Here is a 12,340-nt window from a genome sequence, read left to right on the forward strand (position 1 = left end):
TATCATAACAACGTTCTTCGCCTAAAAGTTTGCTGAAAACAATATGTACGCATGTATGTAGCTACTGTAATATAATATGTACAATGTACATACACGCACGAATAGCTCTGTCGGTTAGACAATTAGTTAACACGGTGCAGACCGCAGTCTCTGTCCTATTTAATAGTATCCATACCTACCGTCTTACGTTTCCAATCGAGTTTTCTCCAACTTTAAGTCTAGACACGTTTTTATTTTATTTTTTGTTGTTGTTTGTCTCGTTTTTTGTACTTTCGTTCATAATATACTGTAGTGTTTGTTTGTTTGCAGAACTAAACGCCCGAAAACACAAACACATGGGTAAGTCTCGAGCGCATCTAATCGCTTTATGTTTTCACGTAGCACAAAATAATATAATACACAAATATAAAATAGTGGCGCCATTTCTGGAGTGGAGGAACGATATCTTATTTTGACGCCTATATCATATTTTAAAGGTTTGACGTACAAGGCGTACATATAGGCGTGATGTGATCATTTTTTTTTTTTGAAATGTGTTCGAAAAGTGAACATTTTTAATTTCACTGAATACTTTTTAACATTTAATTCAGTTTATACTGGTACTTCTTCGGTTATTTTAACGGAGGTCTCTTTCTCAACTGTTGGTTATAGTGTTCATGGAAAATGTTCTGATTAAGTTCGATCTCAGAAAAAATAGACATTGTCTCTTATGGCAGCTTAGCTCTCATAGGAATATATTTGCCCTCTTAGAAATGGCGCTCCTAACATATTATATTATTATTTTTATTATTTACACTGCAGTGCACTACGCCGTATTATATCATATATATATATATCATTTTATTATAATAAATTATCGTATGAAATATACTCAGATAAAACTCCAGTGCTTTTGCAGCGTGGTCTGCAAATTAAAATTATTGAACTCAATCCCTCGGCTCGTTATAGTCTATTAACAAGTAGACTGCTATGAGTACCACATCTGAACTTTACATGGTTTGTACCCTAGCCTTAAGTATTTTTACTCCTTCATTTCGTACTTTTGAGTACCAAGATTCGTACTGTCAGGCTTTGAGGGCCAATTTTGGTACTCAATCAACCGACGAAATTAGGCAGAATTCTAAAAATATCAAAAAATGTATACATCTTATGATATTTATTTAATATTTAGTCTATATTATATGATATTATATATACATGTATATATATGTGATATATGCCAAACGAGCTGCAGTAATTTTTTACTAAAAAATAGTCTTGTCGGTTTCGTTTTATCGTTTTGTCGTTTTTTTCCTTCTCGGCATGCAGAAAAGGACCTAAGGTTTCTGAGGATCGGGTCCCTGAACGTGCGCGTTAAACGGACCACGGAGGCGTTCAGCAACTTCCTGGGCGTCGGACACAACGCAGAAAAGATTCACAAGACTTGGGGCTCCGCCGACAACATACAACAGGTTTACCAAAAGCACGACCGTATAATATACGGCGACCATAATAAATCAATAAAAAAAAAAGAATATTAAATTGTAACGCCATTTTAACTATTATTATTGCTGACTGCAATTATTGTTTGTCTGTAAAGTTCTTGTAACAGTTGTGTGCAGTGGCGTATCCGCATATTTGATGCAGGAAATTAAAGGCAAAACTAGGGTCAAAAATCAAAATACTAGCGGACGTTGGTTATAGTTTAAAAAAAATTGATCAATCCAAATAGGACTGCTACCACTCAATTTTAATTAATACAACTAATAAGTTGTAGCAGAGGCATAGTATAAAAAAATATTCAAAACAAACTAAATTTATAATATCAATTATAATTTTATTGGTAATTTAACAACTGCAACATTTTTCTGCTACTGTCACGAATTTATTTAAAATCTCCCCACCATATATTCGCTACTATATAATATACCTAGTAATTATATTTATTATATCCATGCAATCATATAATATTATGATTTATAATTTCCATTTGCAAAATTTGTAAATCTCACCTGTAATTAATTGTAATATAGTAGCCACGTCTATTATATATTAGTCTCGACAAAGATATACCATAATAAAAAAATGACTTAAAACCTTAAGACCGTAGCAATTTTTTTGAGGGCTAAATCCAAGTTTGATGGGTGAGGGAACGGGGTAGTGCAACTAGGATGGGCCTTCATCGCAGTTACACAACATAATATAATGATATTTGAAGCTGTATATTGATTCGAGTTAATTTTTGTTTTCGAAGCAGAACGATGCCAAGAGAATGCCCCCTCCGAAAAGCGTTACGATTAAGAAGAGGAAGTCCAAACGGCCACAAGACTTTTTGAGGAGGGCCTCGGCCCCGGCCGACCGGTCGCCGGACAAGAGAAAATCTGCGGAAATCGTCGTCACCGGCGACTCGGACTCGGACACGGCCTGCGGATTCGGCACGAATTGGCAACCGTCGTGACTACCATGTCGTGTAGATCATTGTGTCCATGTCGGTCGTTGGTGGTATGGCTTTGCTTCTGATTTTCGAGACGTTCTTCTGCGGTCGATAGCCGTTCCCGGGCCCAATAACAATATTGATAGTCTCATATTATACTCTCTCATTGTCTCATCCAGTCATCCACATGGATCATGATATCATCACGATCAACGTTCAACATACCCCAAGTATTATTAGCAATATGTAACGATCACTCTGACAGTCTGTGTACTAGATAATATAGTTATTAGCTTTTACTTTATTTATTATAATAGTATAATAATAGTCTGTTGTGATTGTATGTCGTCGGTCAGAAGTCGTTATTTTTTTAAATTTAGGTAATTATTTTTTTTTTTTGTGCCCAAACGCTTAACATTTTATTTTTTGTTTTACTGTATTATAACGTAATGTGTACTAACTGTAAATAACTTAATCGGCTGAATCGAATATATAGTTATGTATTCACTATTCAGTTCAGTAGACATTATTACCAAACTTTTTTTAAGGTACCTAGGTACTTACTTTAACGATATTATGTTAGTAACCATATTATTAAAAGGACCAAAAGGCGTTTAGTTTTACACACTGTTTAAATTATTGATACCTATCTCAATATTCGATTGTACTTATATAATATTAGGTATATATTATTATTTATTATATTTTGTTTTTAACTATAAATGTTAGTATTGAACAGTTATTGTTACTACGGACTTTGATAGATTATAGTCCGTGCTGTTACTAAATTGTACTAACAATCAGCTCTTTTATGATTAATTGTAGTAATAATGGTTATATAGTTAAAATGCTCTCTGTTATTAATATTATCCATTTTATGATTTGATGATGTTGTATTTTGTTGTTAAGTTCTTTAAATTTGTACAAGTATTAATTTACCATATGACTTAACATTTTCATTAATTAATAAAATACAGCAAAATATCTTCAATAATTTTTGATCATCCATGTTTACTTACCAACATAATTAAGAACTAATAATACTATAATATCACAGCACTCAGAAGTCAGTAACAATGTAAATAATTATATGTTTGACACATTCTTTCATAAAACATAACCAATTGTCAGGTTTGAGATCACCTTTTGACCAATTCTCAATTTCACCTAACGTTATGTCCTCATTAAACTATAATTTTCCAATTTAGTTATGTGACTTCTTACTATAACTTTTATGGTGTATCTATAACTATCAAAATTAATTTAATGTAACTAACATTAATAATAGACAATATGTAAATGACAAGTTGTTAGACTTGATGCTTGAACATGTACACTTTATATAATACAGCATGACAAGCCTGGGATTATTAAATAAATATACAGCATGATAAACTTGGGATTATAGTATAAAACCAAGTAATAATATATAGGGAATAATAAAGAGATAAGTAATTAAAAATAGATTGTTTTTATTTTTATTAGGAAAGAACCATAAACAAACTACTTAGTAAAAAAATTACTTAATACCGAAATGTGTGGGTAGATACTTACAAAAAACATATTAGTTTTTAATATTTAACCTTTTGAATACTTCATCAACGAGGTCTTCTCTTTTAACTTCTTCCTCTTGCCTAGTATTAACATTCCTTAATTTAACTACACCTTTGGCTACTTCTTCTTCACCAATTATGACGGCCCATGGAATTGCATTCTCTTCACAATGCTGCAGTTGAACCAACAATTTGGGGTTTTTCTTATACGAATGTTCAGTTTTAACACCAGCATTCCACAAATCCTTGCACACTGTCATTCTATGTTCGACCAAGTTTTTTTGAGCAGCAGCTACAAACACTTGCACCTCTGTAGTACGTATCTTTTGTTTCTCTTTGGCAAGTTTGGCTTCAATTACAGTGAACAACCTCTCAACGCCTATAGATATACCCACACAAGGTATGGTTTTGTTTTTTGGATGGAACATACCAACAAGATTATCATAGCGACCACCACCGGCTACACTGCCAACAGATTGGCCTTTATCTAATAAAACCACTTCATAAATTATTCCTGTATAGTAATCTAAACCTCTAGCTAAACTTAAATCAAAAGATACAAGATTTTCAATTCCAAACACTTTAATGTATTCAAAAAATAGTTTCATTGATTCAAGCCCTTGCACTGCCATTTTAGACTTGGTAAGCAGGTCATCTTTAAACAGAGCTGTGACCAGCTCATCAGTTCCATTCATCTGCACGTATGTTCCAATTTTATCAGCTACTTCTTCAGATAATCCTTTTTCGTTAATCATTTCATTTTTAACTTCTTCCCACGGTGACTTGTCTAGTTTGTCTACTGAAGAACAAATTGTCCTAAATTTCTCTGTCGGCACACCACAAGATTCAAATAGACCATCCAACAAGAGTCTATGGTTGACTTTCACTTTGAAGTTGCCTGCATCTAACGTTTTCATTATTTCAGCAGCGACAAATACACATTCGGCTTCCGGTATCATCTCATCATACTGGCCAGCTATGTCATAATCACACTGATAAAATTCCCTGTAACGGCCCCTGGTGATGGATGGATTATCTCTTCTGTACACCTTGGCGATTTGGTATCGTTTGATGTTGGTGATCTTGTTCATGGCCAAGTAGCGTGCAAACGGCACGGTCAAGTCATATCGCAACGACAGTGATTCACCACCCTGATCGGCAAGATCGTAGATGAGTTTCGAATCCTCGCCGTACTTACCTGTCAGCACGTCTTTGAGCTCAAATATCGGTGTGTCGATGTTGACGGCACCATGACGCTTGAACACATCTGTAATCCGTCCGAGTACGTCATTCCGGATGGCCGTGTGTTCGGGGCCGTAGTCGCGTGTACCCTTGGGCGTCTTCAACTGGACTTTGGAAGACTTCTCTTGCTGCTTTTCCCGAGGTTTTTCCTGTTCGTCAGACATATTGAGACAGTACAAATTCTGACACGAATGAATGCTATACAATTTCACTTTGTTCGAAAACCGTGAAAGCGTGAGTATACTTTTCAACATACTGATTACTGATTATCACTGGGTTATCACTTATCAGTCAATGCTCTGGCGACACTGATTATGAATTTTCTAAAATTAATTTCCTAACCAACAAATCATCCAGCTGTTATTTAAGATAAATTGTGATACGTGATAAAATACATTTCAATCCAATCAGTAAAATTGTAGTGGTGTGAACGCAAATTGAGTAAATTATTATTGTGACGTCTACCACGACACTGTCTGTTGGTGTTTTTCATTATTATTATTATTATTATTATTATTATTGCTTAATTGTCAGTTTTCACAAAAGGCCAAAAGAATATAATAACACAGGTATTATACCTAACATAATATCACTTTACTATCATAAGTTATTACAATCACTGAGATACTGAATCTCCAACGCTGTATTATAGATTAAAGAATCGTCCCCTTTTTGATGTCATCGCGAAATATGTAAGAATACAAATTCCGAGTGCTTCAGTCAGCTGCCAAATTCACAATGTCTTCGAGGGTGTTGCGAAAAATGGGCTTGCAGGACGATCGTGACCTGCCACCTGTTAAAGACGATGCGAGCGATGATACTGAAACTAGTTCTGGTGGAGTGAACAAAAAGCGACACTTAAACATGTATGATTTGGTGAGTGTGAACGTCTATCAAAATAGAAACCTTTACTGACAGCCCATATTGTTATTATTGTTATGTTGACAATTGTTTTACAGCTGAATAATGGTTCTATGTCTGAGTCTGAAGTCAAAGAAGATGATGACCATGAGACTACTGGTTCCGTAAACAAGAAAGATGAAAATATGTCATACGATAAAGAAAACATTAGGAGGAAAAAAAAGAAAAAGAGAAAGAAGTCTGGTAAAGTATTGTCATCACATACTCGTAGCAGTGAAGATAATGTTGAGGTAAGTAAATAACAAATTGAACAATAATATTAAGTATAGTTGAAAATGTTTGTCTTTAGGACGAAGTGGAAAGAAGTGTTCGTGAAGTGAATAAAATATTGGGTGAAGTACCCGACAAAGGCGAAGATGAAGACGATGAAGCTACTTCTTCACAGAATATGCTGAACAACCGTGAAACTATATTTTTCAAAAATATTCTTTCTGTACAACATCGAAATCTCAACCCAAATAATGAATTGCGCAAAATGTTTGGACGTGTTGTTCATCAAGCTGAGCTAAGGTAAAAATTAATAATTTCATTGATTTTGAAGCTTGACACAATTTAATTTAAAAAAATTGTAATCAAATGTATTAGTTGGTAATTATAGATGTATAATTTATTACATTTAACTTATGCTGCCTTTTCTGCTTAAAGTAAATTATTTTTTTAATAACAGGTACATAAATAACGATGTTACAAATATAAATAAGTGTAACGTTATAGCCAAGCTTTTAAGCCTATAACATACATACAAAAATATAAATTTCTCTGCTTCATAGTCCATAGTAGGTTCCAAGTCAACTGAATTTATAATGAAAAAAACTGTAATGAATGCTTTCAATTTTCAATTCAATAATAAATCATTGAATACATAAACAGGATTTTGAAGGATACATAGAATCATTTACTATTACCAAGAAAGGCAGCTTCTGTTATATTTATATTATTATTTCATTTAATTATTGCGAAATAACACATTGCATAATATGTTAATATCAACGTACAATAGAATAATATTAATAGGTAAAAAAATCTTAAATTTTAATTTATTGTTGTTAGTTTACTACCTATATCAAGTATCATATTACATTTAAACTCTACACAATATACCTAATTTAATTTTCTTATAGCTTTATATTACTTATAAAAATAGCATTTAATATATATTATATATATATATATCATGTTTAATGTTATTTTCAAATAATTTAATTTACCTTAAAATATTACTAGTTCTAAACAAACTGTGATGGTAGTATTGATGAAGTTGTTTGAATAAGCATATTTTGATTTTGTGCAAATGCATTTTAATGAAATGTAAATTTAGTTTGTATTGTAATAAACTACAATCTAATTATGTATTTGCTAATTTAATAGATACTTACAACTAATAAGTGATTAAAATATAATACAAATATGTTTTAATTTTTAGCAAACGCAAGTTCAGAGGAAGAAATCATTTGAAAACTACATGGTTAGTGACGCCTAAAGACAATTGGCCACCTGTAGGCAAATCAGGTACTTACATTGGTACTCTAGTAACATTTTTATCACATAAAAATACCAATAAATTATAGGTTCAACAATGAAATATTTGGAAAGCAAAAATGGCATTATGTATTTTGCCTTTGAACATAGCCCAGAATACCAACAAGTTCAGATGCAACTCTACACAGCTGTGTCTCATATGTCATCGGGAAATCTGGTGGTTGGTTTTCAATTAGGTTTAAGCTATATAGTAAGATCTTATGCTTATCCTAATTTAATTTTAGAATATTATCAATAACCATCCATACCACGTTGATGTACTGTTACAAATGACAGAATGGGCACGACTTAGTGAAGACTTGCCAGTTGCAGCTGAACTCACTGAACAGGCATTGTACTCGTTGGAAAATTCATTCCATCCAATGTTTAGTTTGTCTAACGGAAAATGTCGTTTAGACTACCGTTTACATGAAAACAGGTACTTTATTATATTTAAAAAAGTATACCTTTTGTATGTTAAGATTTTCATTGATTGGTTTATTACTGCTGGCATTTTTGAAAATATCCATATGTTTTAATTTTAAAAACCTGGCCATTTTGTTACATTATTGTCATCATAAGTGTGCACACTGGGAGTCAAAGTAGACTATAGTAGTTGACTCAGTTATGAACTTTTTTTTTAGGTGTTCATGTTTACAATATTATATAGGTGATAGTCATCAAGTGCTAATAATAATAGTGTTAAGTATAAAATGTACAGACATAATTGTTGACGTTTGATATGAAAATCTATAAATCATCTGTTGACTGACAACTTTAGTTAACTGCTTAGTTGTAAATGTGAATACTTATTAGCTTTTAGTTACTATTCAACTCTATCCTGCCGATAGCGTACGTGGCATGTGCACACTTATAATTGTCATTATAATATCGAGGTTGTTATTTGAACCTTAAGCAATATTATTTTGATTTACTTGAACAATAAATCTGAAGTACAGAATTTTGGTCCCAATGATGTTAAAATGACTACTTTATTGTAGTTAACAGATCTGATGTGTGTGGGGGGGGGGGTCCCTTAATGGTTATTCGTATAGATAGCTGATGGAACTAATAGTTGTATTATCTTATAATAGTAAGTATAATTTCAAATTGTCATTTGATAAAAAATTTTCCTCTCCAATAAAAAAAAGTGGCAGGTAAACTTTTTAGTCCATTAAAAATTATTGGTTCATTAAAAAAAAAAAAAATTTATTTATTAAATAGACATTTGCCCAAATAAATCTAATTTTAAAGTGAATTTTATGAGTATGAAGAGTCAGAAATACATATGGATATTAACTAATTACTTAAGTATTCAGTTTAAATGTATGATTAGTCTTTAATATGTCAATATAAAAGTTATAATTGTTTTTACTTATTATTGTTGATTTTAGAGCACTGTTCCTGACCTTATACAGACATTTAACATTTGTTGGACTTAGAGCTTGTTATCGTACAGCTTTGGAATTCTGCAAACTTCTTTTATCTCTATCCCCAATGGATGATCCTCTTGCTGTAGTACTATGTATTGATTTTTACGCTCTACGTTCTTCAGAATATACATGGTTCATTCATTTTGTGAATGCTTTTGATTCCGCAAGAAATCTAACACAGCTTCCTAATATCAAGTTCTCTCTTGCTGTTGCTAAGTGGCAAAAAGGTGACGTTGAAACTGCACATACATTGTTACAAGAAGCATTAATGATGTTTCCTGGAGTTCTAATACCTTTGTTAGAAAAATGTTCCATCCAGGCTGATAAACGAGTCAATGCACATTCTTTTTTCACGACTTATGCCACTGAAACGTATGTTACACCTTAAATAAAATATATTTAATGTATATATCACATTATAGTTGTTTGACTATACATTGATTTATAAACATTTGGTTTTATAGACAACCAAAATCATTATCCTACTTGATATCCATGTATGTAACGAGGAGTTATCATATATGGAAAGAAGTTCAACTGTTACCATGGCTTGAACGCAACGTGCAAATTGTTCTTGATAGAGTAGACGCTAAGGACCCGGCAGTGAAGAACATGGAAAACTTACGAGCTACTTTATACAGTGCCAAACCACCATTGAATATACACAGACATTTGTTATTGTCAGACATGTCAGACACGATCGCCCCACCAGCTGAGGTAATTTTAGATTAATGAATTGATTTTGATTTGAAAATTCAATAGTTGATAAAAAATAGTTGGAATAAAATGAAAGTACAAGGAAAAACCTATTGTACTAAATAAAATAGTCTGGTTTTGATACTATTTTTTTTTTTGGTTAAAAGAGAAATTTTATCCTTAGGTTTTTCATTGGATTATTTTACTAACTTTAAAATAATGTCACAAAATACTCAAAGATGTGTAACAATACAAAGACGTTATTATATGTTCTGAAAAGCTAGTTTTTAAAATCAAAATTTATGATTCAAATAAAAAGAGAATTTAATGAAGGGTTTTTCTATGAGGCACGTTTCGCTCTAAAAATGTGTCTTATTTGATACCCTTATATCATAGTTCTGCAATCATATTCCTATGAACAACTATATAAATTGAAGAAATGTTATCAAGAGCCACAAAAAAATAAAGTTTTATTTTTTTTGTATCAATAGGTCGTTATTTATATTTTAACTGATTATGACAATCATTTTTAATGGAACGGACTAAGATGTTCTAACATACACCGTCTCAGGTTTGAAGTCCGGCCTTGCTCTCCGGGCAGGCAACTGTTTAGGCGGCAAGACCGCCATCCCCCAACCGGGCATAGCAGAAATCTATGTTTGCTCAATTAGAAATTCTGCTGAAGACTAACCTAACCTTCGTGCCTTCCCCTAAATATAGTGTCATACGAAAAAAAATTTTTAACTGCAATTTACAGTAAACTTTAAACCAAACACTGTAAAATATAGTGCATTACACAATATTGTACAAATGGAAATGATTCAAGAAATAGTTTTACATTAACTGAGATTACGAGCACTGTAATGTTCTCTTTATGTATAATTGTATGTCAATTATAAATGTATTAAGCGAGCTACACAATTGGTTTGATGTGGCGAGAAACTGACTTATGCTTTAAAGTCTAAATAAATTTCACTATCCAATGTTATAATGTAATTACATTATTGATTAATCATATTAATTTGATATTAAAACAAATAATTTATAAATTGTTTTTGAAACTAAATTTGATTATAGTTGTCAAGTCTAATAATTTTGAATTGAAATATTTATTAACCATAGTAAACAAAAGTATAAATTAGAAAACAACATTAAAAAAAATACATATCATATAATATTTTTGTTGATAACATAACCAACCTTTATGTGTGTGGAAATTAGAAACTTGTAGAAAAAATGTATAATGTTATATATTATCATTGATGTATATCATTCATTGTATTATCTATGGTATTATATTAATATATTATACACATATACAGAAATCTATTAAAACTAACAATAAAATATAGTAGTAATATTATATATAATTCTTAGTTTTAATTATTGTCATTTCTTATATCAATATTGGTAAAAAAAAGATTGAAATAGTCATAAACTATCTTTAGTGTTTTTCTACTTTATTTTTTTGTTGTCAGGCGGTGACAAATCCAATTCTCATTATGGACCCGTTTCCTCCACCAGATGGTACATCATTTTACAATTCCAGATCATCTCATGATAGCATCAGTAGAACGGCTGTAGAAAACCATTCACTTTTCTCTACGTTCTTCCGGTCACTAAACCCTGTGTTTCAAGCCCTTTCTGATGAAAGGTAATGTATAAACATTGTTTCTATTACTAAAGATACAATTTTATAAAATTGTGTGTTATCTTTAACTTTCAGTAATGTTGACGAAGAATTAGCAGCTGAGGCTGAAGCTGTTGCACGACCTGTTATAACAATGGTCGGTGAGCAAATTGAAGAAATGAGGAGTGATTTACGTCAAAGTGTCAACTCTTTGTTGGACGCCATGAGAGATTTGTTGTCCAATGTACACTCACCAAATGTACCGGCTGATGGTGATATAGATGACGATTCGGAGCTGACGGATACAGCATAATAGTAAAATTTAATAAAGTTTTTTCAGACATTTTTTTTTTTGTGTTCCGAATATCATAATTATTTTTAAGTTTTTATGAAATTTAAATTATTTTGCATTAGAAGACTGGGCTCATTCTTATGTGTGTATTATATTCTATTGTAATCTTATTTTAACTATATAATTGAATTTGTGTATAGAAAAAAAATATTAAAAATATTATTTTCATCACAAATCTCAAACAATTTTAACTCTGCCCATACTACTCTATACAACCATTTTCTTATTTCTTTATGCCTACAAATAAATCTTTAGGCTATCATTATATTTATATTAGGAATTAGTAATGTGTATCCAATTATATTTGATCTATCATGTCTCACCTTAACTTATATATTTTTTTTTTTTGTTTTTCTCGGTGTGTATTAAATAAATAACACTAGAGCACAGAATTAGACAATTTTATTTACCATTATTTTATTTTATTTTCACTCTTTTAACAGTTGATATTTTACTTAAACCACAGGTAAAGTCTTAAATTATTTTAAGTTTTCCGTACAATTTAAAATACTTGCATACTACAACCCCATATCTATCTATAACTTTTAACACATGATCTACAAAATCAATCGATGCAAAAAT

At 31.5% G+C, this 12,340-nt stretch overlaps 3 protein-coding genes across 12 annotated transcripts in view; 2 read left to right on the top strand and 1 right to left on the bottom strand.

Moving 5' to 3' along the window:
- Window positions 1-3,407, top strand: part of LOC111030456 (ankyrin repeat domain-containing protein SOWAHB) — an 89,794-nt gene extending 86,387 nt beyond the window's left edge. For 4 of the 9 annotated variants that reach the window (XM_022309957.1, XM_022309953.1, XM_022309956.1 and 1 more), the window contains 3 exons: window positions 310-339; window positions 1,309-1,451; window positions 2,234-3,407. In XM_022309957.1, coding sequence (XP_022165649.1) covers window positions 310-339; window positions 1,309-1,451; window positions 2,234-2,437 — 377 coding nt within the window. In that variant the 3' untranslated portion in view covers window positions 2,438-3,407. The remainder of the gene's footprint in view (window positions 1-309; window positions 340-1,308; window positions 1,452-2,233) is intronic. The other 5 variants (XR_002604113.1, XR_002604112.1, XM_022309954.1 and 2 more) reach the window with 5 other exon arrangements.
- Window positions 3,408-3,873: 466 nt separating this feature from the next.
- On the bottom strand, window positions 3,874-5,485 carry LOC111030457 (histidine--tRNA ligase, cytoplasmic). Its single transcript, XM_022309960.1, has one exon. It carries the CDS (start codon window positions 5,460-5,462, stop codon window positions 3,978-3,980), a length of 1,485 nt encoding a protein of 494 aa, XP_022165652.1. The 5' UTR covers window positions 5,463-5,485; the 3' UTR covers window positions 3,874-3,977.
- A 131-nt stretch (window positions 5,486-5,616) lies between these two features.
- LOC111030455 (transcription factor 25) lies at window positions 5,617-12,135 on the top strand. Of its 2 annotated transcripts, XM_022309951.1 has the most exons (11): window positions 5,617-5,777; window positions 5,861-6,084; window positions 6,168-6,359; window positions 6,419-6,639; window positions 7,553-7,638; window positions 7,698-7,828; window positions 7,893-8,086; window positions 9,042-9,452; window positions 9,545-9,797; window positions 11,255-11,430; window positions 11,503-11,719. In XM_022309951.1, exons 2-11 carry the CDS (start codon window positions 5,947-5,949, stop codon window positions 11,717-11,719), a joined length of 2,019 nt encoding a protein of 672 aa, XP_022165643.1. In that variant the 5' UTR covers window positions 5,617-5,777; window positions 5,861-5,946. The 2 variants fall into 2 exon arrangements, with proteins under 2 accessions (XP_022165643.1, XP_022165644.1); XM_022309952.1 differs by lacking the exon at window positions 5,617-5,777 and having other exon boundaries at window positions 5,947-6,084; window positions 11,503-12,135.
- Window positions 12,136-12,340: the final 205 nt, after the last annotated feature.

The sequence above is a fragment of the Myzus persicae genome, unplaced genomic scaffold, assembly GCF_001856785.1.
Source record: "Myzus persicae strain clone G006 unplaced genomic scaffold, MPER_G0061.0, whole genome shotgun sequence".
NCBI lineage: Eukaryota > Metazoa > Arthropoda > Insecta > Hemiptera > Aphididae > Myzus > Myzus persicae.

What these genes read in the sequence shown, in the direction of transcription:
- LOC111030457 (XM_022309960.1), bottom strand. Translation starts at nt 5,462, where the DNA reads ATGTTGAAAAGTATACTCACGCTTTCACGGTTTTCGAACAAAGTGAAA.
- LOC111030455 (XM_022309951.1), top strand. Translation starts at nt 5,947, where the DNA reads ATGTCTTCGAGGGTGTTGCGAAAAATGGGCTTGCAGGACGATCGTGAC. An exon ending in ACTTAAACATGTATGATTTG is followed by an intron (nt 6,085 to 6,167) that starts GTGAGTGTGAAC and finishes ATTGTTTTACAG; the next exon opens with CTGAATAATGGTTCTATGTC. An exon ending in ACGACTTATGCCACTGAAAC is followed by an intron (nt 9,453 to 9,544) that starts GTATGTTACACC and finishes TTGGTTTTATAG; the next exon opens with ACAACCAAAATCATTATCCT.